Source organism: Delphinapterus leucas, chromosome 16 (genome assembly GCF_059928025.1).
Source record: "Delphinapterus leucas isolate spDelLeu-1000000601 "Yukka" chromosome 16, BTC_Dleu_Yukka2, whole genome shotgun sequence".
Taxonomy (NCBI): domain Eukaryota; kingdom Metazoa; phylum Chordata; class Mammalia; order Artiodactyla; family Monodontidae; genus Delphinapterus; species Delphinapterus leucas.
In genome coordinates, this window is record NC_143144.1 from 50,077,605 (window position 1) to 50,096,754 (window position 19,150).

The window sequence follows — 19,150 nt, forward strand, 5'->3', positions numbered from 1 at the left end:
AATATGAAAAAGAATATATATAATACATATATGTGTGTGTATATATATATATAAAACTGAATTACTTTGCTATACACCAGAAACTAACACAACTTTGTAAATCAACTATACTTCATTCAAATATATATATGTATACTTTAAAAAAAAAGACAAATGACTTGAGAATATAGTTTTGTCAGAAGAGTGGGTCAATGCTAGATATTATCTCCAACCCCCCCAAAATTTACACTAGCAGACATTTTCTAATAGTCTACTTATTTTTCTATCAAGACTTTATGCAGTAAATTAATTTTACAGTTACCTGGGGCTACAGATTTCAGATAATTTACCCCAAAAAGCACACACTAGTTGCTTTTTTCTAGTTCCTTTCGATAACCGTTAGAGAAGATGTTTAGCTAACGCTCATATTTTTACTGGGCAGAGTGAAATCATCACCTACAATGGCTACCCCAGTGAGGAGTACGAAGTCACCACTCAAGATGGGTACATACTCAGTGTCAACAGAATTCCCCATGGACGAAGAGACAATAGGAGCACAGGTAGAAGATGTGTCTCTCCTGAGAAGGAGAATTGCATATGACTAAAGTTTATTGCTGGCTGTTCATTAAGACAATGACTGATTTATCAAAATTGGTTTGAATTTTGGATTAGTCTTTACATTGTTAACAGGGAGTCTCATTCTTTTCCAATTCTCTGAAGACAGGCAAGAACCTACAATTACAAAGAGCAAGACTGATCTTCTTGACTGCCGCCAGGCTTTCTTCTTAGGGAGTAAATGCAGAGGTGGAGCCTACATTTTGTTAGCTCATTACTGATTTCTCATGTGGAAAATTGCTGTATTCCGAATAGTGGATTTCCTCACTGTTGGAAAGAGATTGGCTGGGTTGTATGAAGCTGGCTGCAGGGTATCCCAAAAGAGTCTCTCCTGCCCCCTCTAGAATCAACAGACCTCCCTCTGCAGGATAAAAAAAACCCAATTAAATGACAGTGGCATTTCTGAAACTTTTTCCAGGAAGGAAAACTTTAACATTCATGTATGCTTTGACCTGACGAACAGACAGTTTATGCAATGAAAGAGCATGGGGTCACTAAGGCTCCATTCTAGAATGAGGAACGAGCCATGCAAAAGCAGATGAATTACACTCTTTAAAAGGGGAAATATAGGGCTTCCCTGGTGGTGCAGTGGTTGAGAGTCTGCCTGCCGATGCAGGGGACGCGGGTTCGTGCCCCGGTCCGGGAGGATCCTGCGTGCCGCCGAGCGGCTGGGACCGTGAGCCATGGCTGCTGAGCCTGTGCGTCCGGAGCCTGTGCTCCGCGGCGAGAGAGGCCACAGCAGTGACAGGTCCGCGTACCGCAAAAAAAAAAAAAGGGGGGGGTAAATATAACTGCCAAGTCCCTGAGGAGGGAGAGAGAAGAGCAAGCAAAATATCTGCAAAGGCCCAGTGGCCTTTACCTACCAAATCATTTACCACGAGATGATTCATGGTAAATGAGACCATTTACCATGAATCACCTCATCTCCCATCCACATTCAGAGGCAGCTAAAGTCATGTAGTTCAAGAATTCAAGAGTTTCACAATAAAAACTGCGAGTGGGACATGGGTAGGATTACTATCTAAAATATGAGATGCCCAGTTAAAGTTGAATTTCTGATAAACAGCAGATGAGTTTTTCGTGCAAATCTCACTTTACGACGTACTTATATGACAAAGTTATTCATTGTTAATCTGAAATTCAAGTTTAACAGGGCATCCTGGGTTGTTTTGTTTATCTTTGTTTTGGTTTTTGCTAAATCTTGCAATATTAGGCACGGCGAGGGGTGGGGTAGGAAGGTGCTGTGAAACATAAAAGGAGAAAACTTTTACAAGAAAGGCTTTACTTAAGGAGGGAGAATTTGGGGAAGATTTGGAGTTAAAAGACATTTATTAGGTGTATCTTTCTAAATGCTTTAAATGAATTAAATGAATTAAACCTCCCAGAAACCCTATGAAGTTGGCACTATTAAGAGTTACCATTTTGCAGATCATGAAACTGAGGTAAAACAGGTTATGTAATAGGCTCCAAGTCACACAATGGCAAATGACAGAACCAGAATTCAAACCCAGAAAGCCGGACTCCAGAGCCTGTGCTCTTAACTACTAAGTTATAGAATCTTCCATCCTGGTTCTTTTCCTCAGAAACTTGAGAGTTCACAAGAGGGCGCTGAGCTGATTTTACTGCCATAGTTTTCAAATACTCTTCAGGGGGCAGAGGCTGGGGGTTTGACTGGAAGTTTGGTGAGGAAATAGTCATTGTACATTTATGCTCACCTGCCCCTCCTCCTGGAGGAGGCATAAGACTCCATCAAACATGAGCATCTTCATGTCTCTGTAAGTTAAGCCCAGGAGATATGTAAAAGTGAATACATAGTGCAGAGCAGTTACAAGCACACGCTTTGGCACGAAGCAGAACCAGGCTTGAGTCCTACCCATGTACCTTATTAGCTGAATGACCCCTTAGGAAAGTTACTTAACTACCTTAAGTCTCCACATGTATAAAATGAGGATCCTCAAAGTAGGACCTACTTTATAGAGTTATTGTAAGAATTTAATAAGCTCATGCATGTCAACCAATCAGCATAACACCAGGTACAAAGTATGTGCTCAAAAAACTTGTTATGTGATTATAGCACTCTACACTAATGACAAGGGGAAAAGTGAATGCTGTTTTTGGTTTTTGCTTTTCCCAGTGTGTGTGTGTGTGTGTGTGTGTGTGTGTGTGTGTGTTTCTATCATGTTCCCGAGATGCTCTATTTATTATAAATTTCTCTCTCTTCCTTCCTCCCTCCTTCCAGGTGCCCAGCCAGTTGTATACTTGCAGCATGCTCTGTTTGCAGACAGTGCCTCCTGGCTTGAGAATTACTCCAATGGCAGCCTTGGATTCCTTCTAGCAGATGCAGGTTACGATGTATGGATGGGAAACAGTCGGGGCAACACTTGGTCAAGGAGACACAAAACACTCTCAGTGAATGAAGAGGAATTCTGGGCCTTTAGGTAAACTATATCTATGAAAGTTCATGAAGGCAATTTGAGACAAGTCCTTTAAATATAATAGTGTGGGTGGTATTAACAATAATGTATGATACTTGGAGTCACACAGCTCCTTGTAATTTCTATTAACATCTCGAAGGAAATAAATAGCAAGAAGCTCTGATTTCCATTGATTCTCCCACAAGCGAATTATATCATTTCAACAGGGTCATTTTAACATACAATTCTATCCAATACTATACATTATAAGTATGTCCCAAGGGACAGCTTAGGAAATTCCTGTGACCAAAGTATGCACTCATTCAACCAATGTTTATTGAGTGCCTACTCTATGCACTGTTCTAGGCCCTGAGCATTCAAGAGTGAACAAAGTCTCTGCCCTCATGAAGCTTATGTTTATCCTAGTGATGCTATTACAAGTTTTTTCTCTTGGACAGCCAATCAGTTTTGCAAAGAAGATGTGTATCAGTGCCATATTTTACCTACAGAAACTGTGGTTGAGAATGTATAGAATACCATTTTCAGGAAAACAAAACCTTGTTAACCTTGTTAATAGGCAATAGAAAAGAATCTTTTGATGTGCTGACTGCTTCTTTTAATGGAAGTGCTTTCTGCTGTCACCAAAGGACAGGCTGATGCCAACAGTGGACCTCCTTTCTCAGGCTTAAACTCCCTGTTGGTTTAAAGCCTGCTGCTAGAGCAAAACCGCATTAATGAAATATTCAGTACCCACTGACAAGTTGGAAGGAAAGAAAGAATAGATGAAATTGTTAGGGTCAGACCTTTTGCCCCAGGACAAGAATTGGGAAATATTTTGTGTGGTTGGTCCTTGGCTGGGAGCTTGGAGCTTATTTACTATAAGGCATCACAACCATTCTCTTATACTGGTGAGTACCAATCTATATTTCCTCTCATGTTCTTCTAATAAGCAGGCCCTTAGTTCCTGAGGTACCTAATTCTACTATATGTTATTTAGGCCTTTTTTGTTCTCTTGCATTAATGTTGGTCGAACTGGTACTATAGGATTTTGGTATATATTGAATATATCTCTATATGGACAGAAATATTAATAATAGTAACATCTGACTGAGTGTCTAATAGCAGCCAGAGTCATTCCTTTAATACTATCCAACCCCTATAGCAGCCCTGCCGTATAGTATTGTCATGTTCATTTCACAGATAAGGAAACTTAAGCTCAGAGCATTTAAGTAACTTATGAAAAGTTACTCAGCTAGTACATGGTAGAATCATGATTTACAACCAGTTCTGTTTCCAAAGCCGGGTATTAAGTGGCCCTAAGAGTCTTGAAGTTCCCTGGCAGAGACTGAAGTAGAGGCATGCAAACTAGGTAGGGAAAGGACAGCAAAAGAAATGCAAGAGAAGGGAACGAAAAGGAAGAATGACAAGATTAAACTTCAGATAATGTAGTTTACACAAGTCTCAAAATCATTCCTGTTATTAGAAAGTAACACATATAAGTGCAGCAAAGAAAAGCTACAATAGCCTATATGTAACTGAATAAATAATGAAATACAAACCATGTAAGTGGACAGCACAGAATTCTGTGTGTAAAAAATAAACAAGCAAGTGCTCTGAGTTTTGAACTTAGTTGGGAATATTTATAAGTCCCTGTTTTATTTTTCAGCTTTGATGAAATGGCCAAATATGATCTCCCAGGAATAATAGACTTCATTGTAAACAAAACTGGTCAAGAGAAGTTGTATTTCATTGGACATTCACTTGGTACTACAATAGGTATGTTTACAAGGGTCAACACTTTACAAGGGTCAGAACCATGCAAAAGTTCACCATTGAACTGGAACAGAGTAACTGTTTTACATTTACAGTGTCCTTAATTCTCTGTCCTGTGTTGGGCACATAACCCTAGTTCCCTAAGTGCCTGTGAACCTGAATTCCAGAGACTGTGAGTATGTAGGATGAGCCTTTCATCTATTTCCGGTCACCGCAACACATTTGTAATGGTGACGTAATTTCCCAGGAATAATGTGTGCTCAAAATCCAAACAGGTATTTCCAAAGGGTAAGTCTCTAGATCACCTCCAAGCTGAAAAAGTAAAGCCAAATGCCGTGAAATATCCTTGAAGAACGTTAACTATGCATCAATCATACCTTCCTCACAACCTACATGGAATTTTAAAAAATAAAAAAGAGAGGCTTATACTCATATTTGAACAAATTGAAAAGATATGGTAACATTTTGTTTGTGAATCAGACCACATAAGCTTACTACAGGAAATCAACTGGGCTTATCCATTTAGTGTATGATTTAATATTTATGGAGTAGCAATTAATTGTAAGCACTATATAGATTTTTTTTAAAGTCCAGGAAATGTACTTTGAATGTGTGGTTCCTAGATTTTTTTCTAAGAAATCAATAGTCTAGCTCCACATAAAAATTTAAAGGAACCCATACTATTAAAAATATAAATTTGTTAGTCATCTTCCACTAAAGTTTCCAGTTTTAAGAGACTGGGTTATATGAAAATGCAGTATTTTAGTTTGGGTGAAACTGTGCAAGAGACAATAAATATTCCTACAGTAGTCTCATTATCACCATTATCATCAAGAGCAAATCGGTGTTTACCAGCGCTTTGTACTGATAGGCAGCTTACAAATTTAGACTAGGCAGTGAACATGAGAGCAAATACACTAAAAGAGGACCAAAGAACTAATAAGGGGACCCCACCCCCCAAAAAACTGTCACTAACAGGAAAATAATTACACCATAATAGCTAACACTTAGGAGCCTTTACTATGTTTAGGGTCCTCTGTTCAGGACCTTTCCTACAATCTCTCTGTCTAAGCTTCAGAAAAATCCTACAATTATTATTTCCATCTCATAGAAAAGGAAGCAGAAGTTCAAAGAAGTTAAGTGGCTCTTTCAAGGTCTCTTAATACATAAGAGGTGGCACATTAATTCAAATCAAGTCACTTTGCCTTCACCGACAGGGTGCTTGGGCGCTGTGGAGAAACTGCAGGGAGAAGGACGACTTGAGTGGCGTTTAGAAAAGTGGAGAGGACTTAGATATGCTCTCATATCTGATTAGCAGAGAAAACAGTAAATTTCATCATTAGGGCCCTGCGTTGCATTTAGGGCATGACATTTTTCAGTGAGCACCGTTTGCCTTTTGAGCAGAGACATTTTTGTTATGTGGGAAGGACCCACTCTTCATAGGACATTTAACAAGCCAGGTCCTAGCCCCTTAAATAACTGTTGGGCTCCCCAGTCAGTATGACCATCAAAAACTCACCTCCAGGGCTTCCCTGGTGGCCCAGTGGTTGAGAGTCCGCCTGCCGATGCAGGGAACACGGGTTCGTGCCCCGGTCTGGGAAGATCCCACATGCCGTGGAGCGGCTGGGCCCGTGAGCCATGGCCGCTGAGCCTGCGCTCCGCAACGGGAGAGGCCACAGCAGGGAGAGGCCCGCGTACCGCAAAAAATCAAAAAACAAAAAACAGAAAACTCACCTCCACACATTTCTAGACATCTTCTGGGGGAACAATTATGCCTGTTTCAGTCTTTGTATCAATTACTCAGCCAGTTCCTTTTCTGGCTAAGACAGTTTCAATATTTCAACAAGAAGTTCAGAAGAAAAAAACCCCTGCTATGGCTACGTATACACACACACACACACACACACACACACACACACACACACAGTGGAGGGGGGCCCAGGAAAGTACCTCGGGGATCCCAAACACGGAGATCCTCCACATAGCCTTTCCTGTGTGAGGCTGACCCCCACCCTCATCCTCACAGCGCTAGATATGGATGCAATGCTATTCCTGAACAGTCAGAGCAAATGGAGACATATGGTCCTTACTGGGACCATGGTGGACTGAGGGAAATCCCGTCCCCTTTCGGATGCAGGGAAGATTCCAGAGGTTTTGGTAGGCATCCAATGAAGCACTGAGAGCAATGAAATCTCATCAACTGTGAGAAAGAAAAACTGTGGAATAACTGGACGATAGTGCAGAGAGCTGATTGATTCACCTCCCACAAACTGCTTACTTCTAGAGGCTCTGTGACTCACTCTGACATCTCAGAGTTGGTGGTAAAGTGACAATATTGCCAGCACTTACCCCACGCTTGGGGAGTGAAGGTGTCCCCAGTTTACTTGGCAGGAGTTGCTTCAGCAACTTATCCTTCACTTTCCCCAACCCAGTTAAATTGTCCAGAATAAGAGAAAAATGGAGACTTGAGAGCAGAGAGGGCTGAAAGCAGATTAACTCTGCAGGATAACTTAGAAGAGTTTCCCAATTCATCTCCAAGATGAGTGCAGTAAAAGGATAAAAATGACAAAGCAGAGTCCCACTTTTGTTAGTAGAAACATTGCCTAAATACTTCTAATTTTTACAAGATTTTCTTGTCTCCTGTTCTCTCAGGGTTTGCAGCCTTTGCCACCATGCCTGAACTGGCACAAAGAATCAAAATGAATTTTGCCTTGAGTCCTGTGATCTCATTCAAATACCCCACGAGCATTTTTACCAGTTTTTTCCTACTTTCAAGTTCCTCAGTCAAGGTAGGCTCTTCCTTGTGCCAAAAAGTATATGAGGATCTCCTTTTGGATGATAGATCCTTATTATTTTAAAATCTATTATGAAACAAAAGTAGCACATTTAGACGAAATCTGTAGAAACCAGACTCTGGGATCATGTGCTTGGAGTGTATGTGTCCTTGTGTGTGTTTGTCTATGCCACAATGTCTACAGCTCCCATATGCAATTCACTATACTCAGTTATTAACAGACCTGAGTATAAATCAGAATTTCTAACTGAGCTGACTGCCGTGTCAGTTTAAGATCTACTCACAAGTTTCCTTGTTCCATTCTTATTCCCCTGGGCATGTCAATGAATTCACAGTGCCCAAATGGAAGACATTTTCCAAGTCACATGGGATCACTGATATCCCTGACTTTGATGTTAGAAAAGCCTGAATAATATAACCCTTCCCATATGGGAGCTTGCTCTAATTTACTAAAGCTAAGATTCCAAAGAGTAAATGTCTTACAGCTGAATTATTCATTCAAGTATTTATTGGTTATTTTCCAATGGTTGGAAAAGTAGTTTGATGGTCAATTGTGAGTTTGGGATTTTATTCTTTGAAAGTTTTTTTCTGTTTGCTTTTTGTTTCTCTAAAAAGGTCATTGCCACAATGAACACAGTATTTTATCAAGATTGCCCCTCAAATTTGGAGAGAAGGATAGAATAAATTTTGACCAAAATGAAGTCAAGGAGACCAATTAGGGTATCACAATAACTCATATATATAGTGAGGTCCTGGTCTGAGGTGAAGAGGTAGAAATGGGAAAAAAAGTATTTGTGAGCTAACACAAGGAAGAACTTCCATGAGGCCTAATGATTGCTTTGATAGTAGTTTTTTGGTATTGTTTAGTAAGCTCAAGTGATATAACTTCCCTTTTTTGTCATTGATAGTTCTATTTTAAAGTGTGCTGACATCAGTTAGTTTTGGATGTTTACTACATTTGGGCAGAGTTGAGCAGACAAACTAGTTGAATTAAATTCAGAGATAGACACATCTATTTCTAAATACACCAGTTTTGCATGTGTGGCTTTTCCTACATAGGTCGGGTCTGAGGCACATATTGTCCCTGACTTATCTCAGTTTCTTATCCTCTACTGTCAAACTTCCCGCCACTTTAAGTCCCATTCTCTGGCCCACCCACCATTTCATAATATCCATTGCCCCTAGAAGCTCCAGTCCTCCCATCAGAGATGCCCACCCAAGCTTGCTTTTCCAAAAGCCCTAGAAGTTTTAACTATGCTGCCTCCCAAGACATCATTTTTTTTTTCTGTCCAGTGGCACCCTCCCTTCAGTACTCCATCCTCTACCTTTCAGCATAAAAGCTGGCTACTCTGGAACACTACCAGAAACATGATGTGTACACGGGTAGTAGGGAAAAACCCTTCTTTTCCTTCCTATTCAAGGCAATATTTGACCTTAAGGAGAAACTGCTTTACCTTTCTTGCCATTTAATGAGAAATATAGGCAATCGCTGATTGGACAGAATGTGGGAGAGCTTCACTGTGGAGAAATTAGCTAATTTGAGGTTGAGGGTCCTTACTGCAGTCTCCTTGTAAATTATGTTTGATGATACTAGCTGGGTGGAGACCGATTCATAAATAGTCACTTTTCCTGAATGACTTGGTCTCCTTGACCAAAACAGCAAATAAATATAAAAATATAAGTAGAGCCCCGAGAATTCTCATTCCTGGGATGAAGGGAATGTGAAGAAGTCTGAAAATGGTCCTCAAAAGAATAATTATTTTTTATTTTTACAGAGGATTTTTGGTACCAAAGGTTTCTTTTTAGAAGATAAAACAGGGAAGTCATCTTCTACCAAAATCTGCAACAATAAAATATTATGGGTGATATGTATTGAATTTATGTCTTTATGGGCCGGATTCAACATGAAAAATGTGAACATGGTATGTATAATGATTCTGGGGCCATTCTATGCTTTTAGAAATTCCAGCTTTTCTTTGATTGATTTTGATGTATCTATTATACTACATAAATTAATCTGGTATTCTAAACTTAAGGTCAGAGATTATGCATAGAAGATTAGATATTCAATGGACCATGAATGTGAAGACTGAGGAAGACAATAGGCAGCTTCATCTTTTCATACCTGGTCAAATTTAAGAAAATAGTTGTTCCACACTAGGTAGTGGTTTCACGTGTTCACAATCAGCTACCACTTACTACAGTCAACTTGATTTTATTTCAGTACAACACAGTGCATTAAAAAATAAAATAAAATCCTAGAAAAGAAGTACATACAAGCATTAAATTTATTCCATGTATGCCTTCACTTGTTGGGTGAATTTAACCTCAAATAAAATTCATCATTTAACTTGGAACATAAAGACAGAATGGAATGGAGTGTAATCCCTTTCCTATGAAAGAGCAGAAGTCCTGTTTCATCAACTCCTTGATTCCTGTTGCTGAGAATTCAAGGAGGACGAGGAGTTCAGACTACAGACCAGTGTGGTTGAGTAGTTATCTCTGTCATATTCCAAATGGCAGCCAGTGAGACTGTTACAGTGAAGCTAGTTCCAAAATAGCTTTTCTTGGCCAGCCACCCTATCCCCATTCTTTAAGAGGATAAGTTGTGTTAGACCAAAAACCTTGAGGGACAATTGTTCAAAGCCTGCTTCTTCAAAAGTAAAGATTTTTAATCGTTTCCTTGATTTGTTCCATTATATTCTAAGACGTACAATTATCAGTACTATTTTATGTCTACAATTTTCATCTCTATTATATTTATGAAGACTAAAGTACAGTACACATGGAAGTGATTGATTTTTAGCTTTTTTTTTGTAGTATTTTATTTTATCCTTACAAGAGCACAGCAAACTGTAGTATGATTTTTAGCATGTCCATTTAATAGATGAAAATACAGAAACTCAGAGATGATAAATAACTTGCCCAAAGTCACAAAGCTTATCATTAACAAAGTTAGGTCCTGAACTCCAGGATTTTTGATCTATTGATCTGTGATCATCACATCTGTACACACACACACCCCAGCCCCCCACACACACATGCGCACAGAGTACCTTTCTTGGTTGCTTTGCTCCGTGATGTCCATTGTTGCTTCTGCCTCAAAATAAGCAAATTATCCTACAGCTTCAGAGCTGATGCAAGTTTGCTCTCAAGCAGCCCATGCCACCAGTCAGCCCATGGTTCACCCACATTCAAGTGCCTGACATGAATTTATAATTATCTAGATGATTCTTCCTTGCCACTTTCAAAACCGCAATATTTGTTTATTAGTTCTTAGCATAATTATGATCTGCTTCTGAAAGGCATAGTTTTTTCATTGGGTGGTTAATGCTGTAATAAGTGTCCTTTTTCCTTCAGAGCCGAATGGATGTGTATATGTCCCATGCTCCCACTGGATCGTCAATACAGAACATCCTGCATATAAAACAGGTAGGGTCTTTGTCATGGAAAACTATTCCCTTAATTTTCTTTATATATGAAAGGACAGAGTTAGCATGTCTGTTCTAAGAAACTTAGCAGCTGTCTTCCTTTTTGCCCTTGTCACACTCTTTATGGTTTGATTTCCCTGGATTTTAAGAGAAAGAACAAGGGATGGGGCAGACCAAGTAGGTGACATAAATGAACCCCATCTTAAATCAGAGCTTGTAAAATAGGCCCTGAGCTGAAACAAAAGGTAAACTGGGAGAGCCTCAGAACTGAGCCTTCCCCAGAGAGAGAAATACCTGAGATTTGATTTCCCTTTAATGAGGCTTGGTTTTCCACTAGCTTTTCCTTCAAACCAAGGAGATCATTGCATCACTTTCTGTCGACCTTGTTTTTCATACTGGTAAAATTTATTTATATCTTTCTGCTCATCCCGAAGCCTTATTTTCTTCCCAGCGTACAGTGCTTTTCTAAGGTTTGCTGTTAACAATCATGATTCTTACTGTGAATATTACTTTTCTATAAAACATTTAATTCAGCTTTACGGATCTGATGAATTCAGAGCTTATGACTGGGGAAGTGAAGCAGAGAACATGCATCATTACAATCAGGTGAGCTATTCAGAGTGACCCCAGGAGGGTGGATTTGAAAACTTCCAATGATAAATTATTTGAGAGTAAAAAGAATCCTAGCTGACAATTGGCCTCATTCACATTGGTTGATAGATTTTTTTTTCAAGTCTAGTTTTAATATGTATTCATTTCAGAAAATCTAGAAATAAAAGAATTATATACTAAGGGAGTTAAGTCATTTATAATCCCTCCACCCAGAGATAATTATAGTAGATGTATCAATATTTTATTACATTTATTCCAATCTCGACATCACTGCTTTTCCACAACTTTCAATCTTGCTTTTCTATTTACAGTCATAGCAAAACGTAACCAATGTTACTGAGGGGTTTTTTTAACATTATTTTTAATGGCTGCATAATAATGAACATTGCTTTATAAAAATCTATAAAAATTTACAGAGTAAATGAATACACGCTTCTTGATAGCAACAGAAGAAAATTAGGATTACACGTAAAAGTTAAGAGAATTTTCCACCCATGCAGTGTTGAATCTTAAGGCAACTTTTTCCCTCTAACTTTATACACCAAAATTTATAGACTCATTTAGCCTTCCTATACTTTTAATCAATCCTGTTGCCACCTTCCTTTCTCTAAGTCAGGGGCTGGGCTTCTCAGTATGAACTAAGCACATTTTTCTGATGTTTTCCCAGACTGACATATTTAAGGCTATTAGTGCAAACATAGATTGATGAAATTGTTTCTGAACATCAAATCAGTCAATCAGACCAATTTCTCAGTAATGGATTGAATTATTAGAGAAATGATTCTACTAGGCCTTAAGACAAAGAGAGCTATATATAATTTTATTATTATTTTTAATCAGCTTAAGGTGTGATTTACATACGGTAAAATTCACTAATTTTATGTGTCTAACTCAGTGAGTTTTGAAAAATATATTCATTCATGTAGCCACATCACAAGCAAGATATTGAATATTTTCATTACCCGCAAAGGTTTTTTCCTGCTCCTCAGACAATGTATATTTACAAATGCATATATTTGCAAATGCTTAGAAAAAGGCCAGAAAATAAACAGCAAATGTTAAAGTGATAACTTTCAAAAAGGGGAAGAAAGGAAGAGTGAAGTGGTTAGACATGAAAGAGAAAAGGAGGCTCTCATTTTGGATTTTACATACATTTGTCTTTTTTCATTATTGTAATGAGCATGTTACATATTGTTTACATTTACAAGAAAATAAAACAAAACACACACACACACACGTAAGACCATTATTGTCAAGTTCAGCTTTATTGAGGTAAAACTGACCAAAAAATATTTAAGATTGAAGTGTACAACATGATGACAAGTATTGAGAGTGTAAATGTCCTCAGAATTTGCACACAGTTAGCTAGCTGGTCCTACCCTACTCCAGGCCAATCCTGTTTTATTTGTTTGTAATTTTAGATCATTGGAAGTCAATTTTCATTACATTCAGAAGTATCAACAGTTTGTCTTATCCTTAAGTTCCCAGCACAATCTCTGTGTCCACTCTATGTTTTTTTAAGAATAAGAGGATTAACCCATGTAAGCCTCATGACAGTAGGAATTTCCTTCTCTTTTGTTCACCAGTATTGTCTCACCTGACTTACTGGCCCCTTAATACTTACTTCTTGCACGAATGAAATTTGTTAACTTCCCTCTAATCCACCTTAAAATCTCTGTCTTCTTGATTCTCTCCTTCCTTTCACTCTCAGAAAATGAAGGTCCTCTTATTATGCAAGTTATCCTGATCTTGTGCCCTCGACCCCATCTCTTCTCATATCTTCTTACTGGCTTCTCTTATTATCTTAAATGAACTCCTATCCCTTATGAAAAACAAATAAAAAACCTTCCCTCAACCCATCAATTCTATCAAGTCATCCTACCATCACTCTGTTTTTATCAACATTTTTTAATATTTAAAAGGGAAGTGGAGAAGTATCTCCACTTCTCCACTCACTCCTGAACCCTGGAAAATGTCGTTTTGGTCTTCATCTTCTTATTATAGCTACTCTATTTAAAGTTGCTTGTGGCTTTTAATTGCCAAATATAATTGCCTATTCTCACCTATATCTTGTGTTAGTTACCACAGTCTCCTTGCAACTCACCCCCCTGATTTGGACTTCCGTAATATAACCATATAACCATCTCTGATTTTTTTCCTTCCCCTTTTGATTGCTCCCTTTGTCCTCTGACTGGCTACTGTCTGTCCCCCACTGCTCTCAAATTGTCAGAATTCCTCCAAAATTCTTCAAATCTCTCTCCCCTTTGTCTTTGGAGAACTTAGCCATCCCTATGGCTTCAGTTACCCCCTTATGTGGGTCGTCCAAACTGCTTGTCTAGATTTTGTTCAGGACCCATTTCCAACCTATTTCTTCTTCAAGTCATCCCACAAACTGATGCCTATGCAATCATGCTAAGACAGAGCTCTGAGAAATGACCTTGCCTTGTCTTCAAAACTTCTGAAAGATGCCCAGCTGCTTCAGCCTTTCATTTAGACCTTGACTGTCTCCAATCGTATACCCTACAGTATTCCCTTACATATTTTCTTTTCTGAGTACACTGGACAGCTTGCCATTCCTGACCATGGCATACATGCTATTCCTGCCTGCTGGAAAGGCCTGCCACCTACATCCTTGTCTGTAAAATCCAACCATTCCTCAAGAGTCATTTCAAATGACTGCTCTTTATATGAAGCCCCAGTTGGAAATAATTTCTTCTTTGTCTTCAAAGAAGACAAATGTTTTACAGCATTGAATATACCCTACTTTGTTTACAAAAGTTTATTTAGCCATCTTGCCTTGTTCCTTCACACTCCTTGAATATAGAGCCCATTGCATGCTTTCTTCCTGTGGTCATAGTAAATATTCAGTAGTCTCTATTTATTTGAAGTCAGTTGTTTCTCTGAGGAGCTTCCTCTCATGAATGTACTTTCTCTCTCTTCCATAGAGTCGTCCCCCACTATATGACCTGACTGCCATGAAAGTGCCTACTGCTATTTGGGTTGGTGGAAGTGATGTCCTTGTAACACCCCAGGATGTAACCAGGGTACTCCCCCAAATCAGGAATCTCCATTACTTCAACCTATTGCCAGATTGGAACCACTTTGATTTCATCTGGGGCCTCGATGCTGCACAACGGGTGTACAGTAAAATCATAGATCTGATGAAGTCATTTCCCTGACTGCAATACATCTACTCCTCAGTTAAAAGTTGCTTCCAAGCCCATAAGAGGCTTTGGGCAAAACACTAATCAGCAGTGAGGTCTACTCCAGCATCCTTCACCTTGTTGCTGTCGCTGAGGTGTTCCCTTATCACAGCATCCCAGCTAGGAAGTGTTTGTATTGTGCTGCTCTTTCGGAAATGTCCGCATCTGAAATCTTAGCATCTTCCCCTCAGTCAGGGCTAGGTCTATTTTTAAATCTAAGCCCTAGTGAACTCTTCTCTGCTAACTGTACACTTCAGGGAGGAGTTAAAAGAGGCCTTTCTCTTTCTTATTTCAAATATATATAGTGGTTTCATGCAAATGATACTCACTCCCCATCCCCTTTTTCAAAGGATTGAATATAAGCATAGGAGTGCTGGCCTAGATAAACCTTGTCAAGGGAGTCATTTGGCAATATGTTTTGGGTGGCTGTGATCTTGTGGCTTTCTTGAAATCACAATTAGGGCAATAGTCATATGGTCATCTATAGACAAGCTATGAAACAAGGCTGACCCACATCAAGCATGAAAAAATTAGCAGAATGGAAAAATAACCAAATTAAAGTATTCCAGGAGTTTGTTTTACTGTTACAAGCTAGGGGGAAAACTAACTCTTAGTAAACATATGACTCAACTGGAAGGAGTGGAAGGATGTGGCTGTAATAGATTAGCCTACTAGTTATGAACATTTAAGAGGCATTGGACAGCGGTTGATATGTTTACAGAGAGAAAAGAAGGCATTGGTTAATGTAAGAATCTGGTTAAGTGGGGGTCAGTTAAGAGAGCTCCTATGGGATTTGTCTTATTCAACTACTGCTACAACAATGCTTTGTAATAAACAACTCAGTGGCTTACAACAGCAAAAGTTTATTTTTTTATGCTCACAAGTCCACAGTCTGGCTGGTGTGGCTCTATTTTACACTGAAATCACCTGGGCTTGGCTCAAAGCTGTGGGTTGGGTCCAGGTCTGCTCTCCATCTTCTCTTCATTCTGGAACTAGCAGCTCTCGGGGTTATGTTCTTTGCATGACAGATGCCAAGAGCACAAAAGGGCTAGCTAGATCACACTAGCATATTTGAACCTCTGCTTGTTCACATGCCTTTGGCCAATTCAGATCACATGACCAAGCCTTACCTCAGTGGGGTAGAATAGTCTGCTTCACCAGCAGTGTGAAGCTGCAAACCACGTGGCAGAGGGTGTGGATAGATATACAATGCTATTATACAGGAGTGCAGAACTGGGGAAGATACTCCATTCTACCATATATAGGCATAAAATTCAAAAGACAAAAATAGGGAATACAATAAAAAGTAAGTCTTCCTCTTTCTCCCAACTCTTGTCATACACTCTCCACTTCAAAGACACATAACTCTTACCAATATTTTGTGTATCCTTCTACAGACTATGCCATGCATATTCTAATGGGTCCACAGATACCCATTTAGTTTTTTCTCCTATATGTACCGTACTATTCATACTTTTCCACGTCTTGCTTTGATCGCTTAGTATATCTTGGAGATCATTCCCCATCAGTTCATATGGAACACTATTAAAGGTTACATGGAAATTCCTTATTAACAGAGATTAAGATGAATTAGGATTTTTTGTAATTACACACAGTGTTGTAGAAAATATTGTACAGACATCAGTTTATACTTTATACAAATATCATTTATACCTAGAGGATAAATTATCTTTGAACCAGTTAATTCTGGTTCAAAGAGCATGTAGAATTTTAATTTTGGATGAAAATACTTTTTAACTTCGTTGGTTGACATGAAATCGCAAATCATAGCTGTTAGGGTGGCTATTACCATTAAAACAAAAGACAACTAGTGTTGACAAAGAAGTGGAGAAATTGGAACCCTTGTACATTGTTAGTGGGAATATAAAATGGTGCAGTCTCTATAGAAAGCAGTATGGAGGTTCCTCGGAAAGTTAAAGATAGAACTACTTTATAATCCAGCAATCCCACTTCTGGGCATTTATCCAGAAGAAATGAAATCAGGATATCAGAGAGGTATCAGTACTCTCACGTTCAATGCAGCACTATTCACAATAGCCAATGTAGAGAAGCAAACTAAATGTCCATCGACAGATGGAAGGATTAAAAAATGTGATTGATAGATATAAACATAGATATAGACATAGATATAGATGTAGATATAGATATCTCACAATGGAATTTTATTCAGCTTTCAAAAAGAAGGATATCCTGTCATATTCAATAACATCGATGAAGCATGAGGACTTTATGCTAAGTGAAATAAGGCGGTCACAGAAAGACAGCTACTGCATGATTCCACATACATGAGGTAGCTAAAATAGTTAAACTCATAGATGCTGGGACCAGAATGGTGATTGCCAGGAGCTGGGGGTAGGGGACAATGGGGAGTTATTAATCACAGGTATAAAGCTGCAGTTTGCCATATGAATAAGTGTAGAGAGCCGCTGTACATTGTGCCTATGGGTAAGAATACTGTATTGTGTACTTAAAAAACATGTTAGGAGGGTAAATTTCATGTTAAATGTTCTCACCACAAAAAAAAATTATTAAGCTTTATATTTATAATGTGTGCATTTTTCCTCTTATATATATTTGCATAAAATTTTTTTTTAAATTTAAGCTTTTCTACTTTAAATCAATAAGCTGAGAAATATAGAAGAATGCCCCACTCTTACCAATACTACTGCTTTTTTACATACTTTATACTTTAGCTCTGCATATGATAGCAAGTATATTGACGATTATAGGTCAGAGTGAGAGTTTACTCTTGGTTAAGAGTTCTACCTAAAATATCTCTTTTAAAACTTATAACCCCATGAGATAGTACTATGGTATGGTCGTCTTTACAGATGAGAAAACTGAGACACAAAGAAAACTGAGGCATAAAAGTCAATTTGCCTAAGGTTGTGTAAGTGAAGGAGTCATGGTTTTAACCCAGGAAGTCTGACATCCCAAAACCCACACTGCAGCATATACTTGTACAACTGGGCTCAAATGGTATATGGAACACCATAGAGATCATACTTGCATTACTCTAGACTAAAATTACTTGGAAAATTAAGGCAGGAGACGGAAAAATGGTTTTTTATTTTTAAATTTTTTGTTTTGCAAACTCTAACTTTCAAACTGAGATGAGTGGATAGAAGTACCATATGATCTAGCAATCCTACTTCTGGGTAAGTATGCAAAGAAAATGAAATCACTACCTTGAAGGAATATCTGTACACTCACGTTCATTGCAGCATTCTTTGCAATAGCCAAGACCTGAAACAACCTAAGTGTCTATTGACTATGACACTTAGGTAATGAGAACGTGATATATGTATGTATGCATATATACACACACACATACATACATATATGTGCATATATGTATATACAATGGAATAATATACAGCCTTTTTGGAAATCCTTCCATTTGTGACGACATGGATGGACCTTGAGGACACTATACTAAGTGAAATAAGTCAGACTGAGAAAGACAAATACTGTATGACCTCACTTATGTGTGAAATCTAAAAACATCAAACCCGTAGAAACAGAGAGTAGAATGGTGGTTGCCAGGGGCTGAGGGGTGGCAGGAATGGGGAGATGTTGATCAAAGGGTACAAACTTTCAATTATAAGATGAACAAGTTCTGAGGATCTAATGTACAGCATGGACGGTGACTATCGTTAACAACACTGTGTTGCGCACTTGAAAGTTGATATGAGAGCAGAGCTTTAATGTTCTCGCTGTAGCAACAAAATGGTAATTGCGTGAGGTGAGGGATGTGTTAGCTAACCTTATTTGTGGTAAACGTTTCACAATATATAGGCGTATCAAATCATCCCAATGCATACCTCAAACTTACACAATGTTAAATGTCAACTGTATCTCAATAAAGCTGGTAAAAAATTGAGATGAGTGTAAGATTTCCAGGCAAGTCAATCATAACACATTTTCGTTATTTTATCCGAAATATCAGTATCCTTACAAGTAGGCACAGAGTCTAGCAATCCACCACGGATGAGGAATTTGGCTACAGACTTTGTAATACAAATTTATGGAAATTTTGGCAACGGTTCTCCTTTTTGTCTTAACCTTGCATTTAGGCGAAGCAAGAAACTCATGCTCACAACCCCCGTAACAGGCTCATTATATTACTATAGTTTCCCAAGCTTAAACATCTCATTGATATTTTTTAATGGAACAGGTAAGTGATAACATTAATTTCAATCAATGCAAATTCATGTCAAATGTAAATTCTTTGGTGAATTTCTTTCAGGAAGCGTAATCAGTCTCAGAGAGGTGAAACCAGACTAAAATAGTGGCTTTCTGAGGCTC

The 19,150-nt window shown here is 38.5% G+C and overlaps 1 protein-coding gene across 3 annotated transcripts in view; it reads left to right on the plus strand.

The window, feature by feature from the left end:
• LIPN (lipase family member N) overlaps positions 1-15,147 on the plus strand; it is a 17,473-nt gene extending 2,326 nt beyond the window's left edge. For all 3 annotated transcript variants that reach the window (XM_089897891.1, XM_089897890.1, XM_022569416.3), the window contains 8 exons: positions 422-539; positions 2,834-3,032; positions 4,675-4,784; positions 7,434-7,570; positions 9,351-9,497; positions 10,936-11,007; positions 11,541-11,612; positions 14,564-15,147. In XM_089897891.1, coding sequence (XP_089754017.1) covers positions 422-539; positions 2,834-3,032; positions 4,675-4,784; positions 7,434-7,570; positions 9,351-9,497; positions 10,936-11,007; positions 11,541-11,612; positions 14,564-14,797 — 1,089 coding nt within the window. In that variant the 3' untranslated portion in view covers positions 14,798-15,147. The remainder of the gene's footprint in view (positions 1-421; positions 540-2,833; positions 3,033-4,674; positions 4,785-7,433; positions 7,571-9,350; positions 9,498-10,935; positions 11,008-11,540; positions 11,613-14,563) is intronic.
• The last annotated feature ends 4,003 nt before the right edge of the window (positions 15,148-19,150 follow it).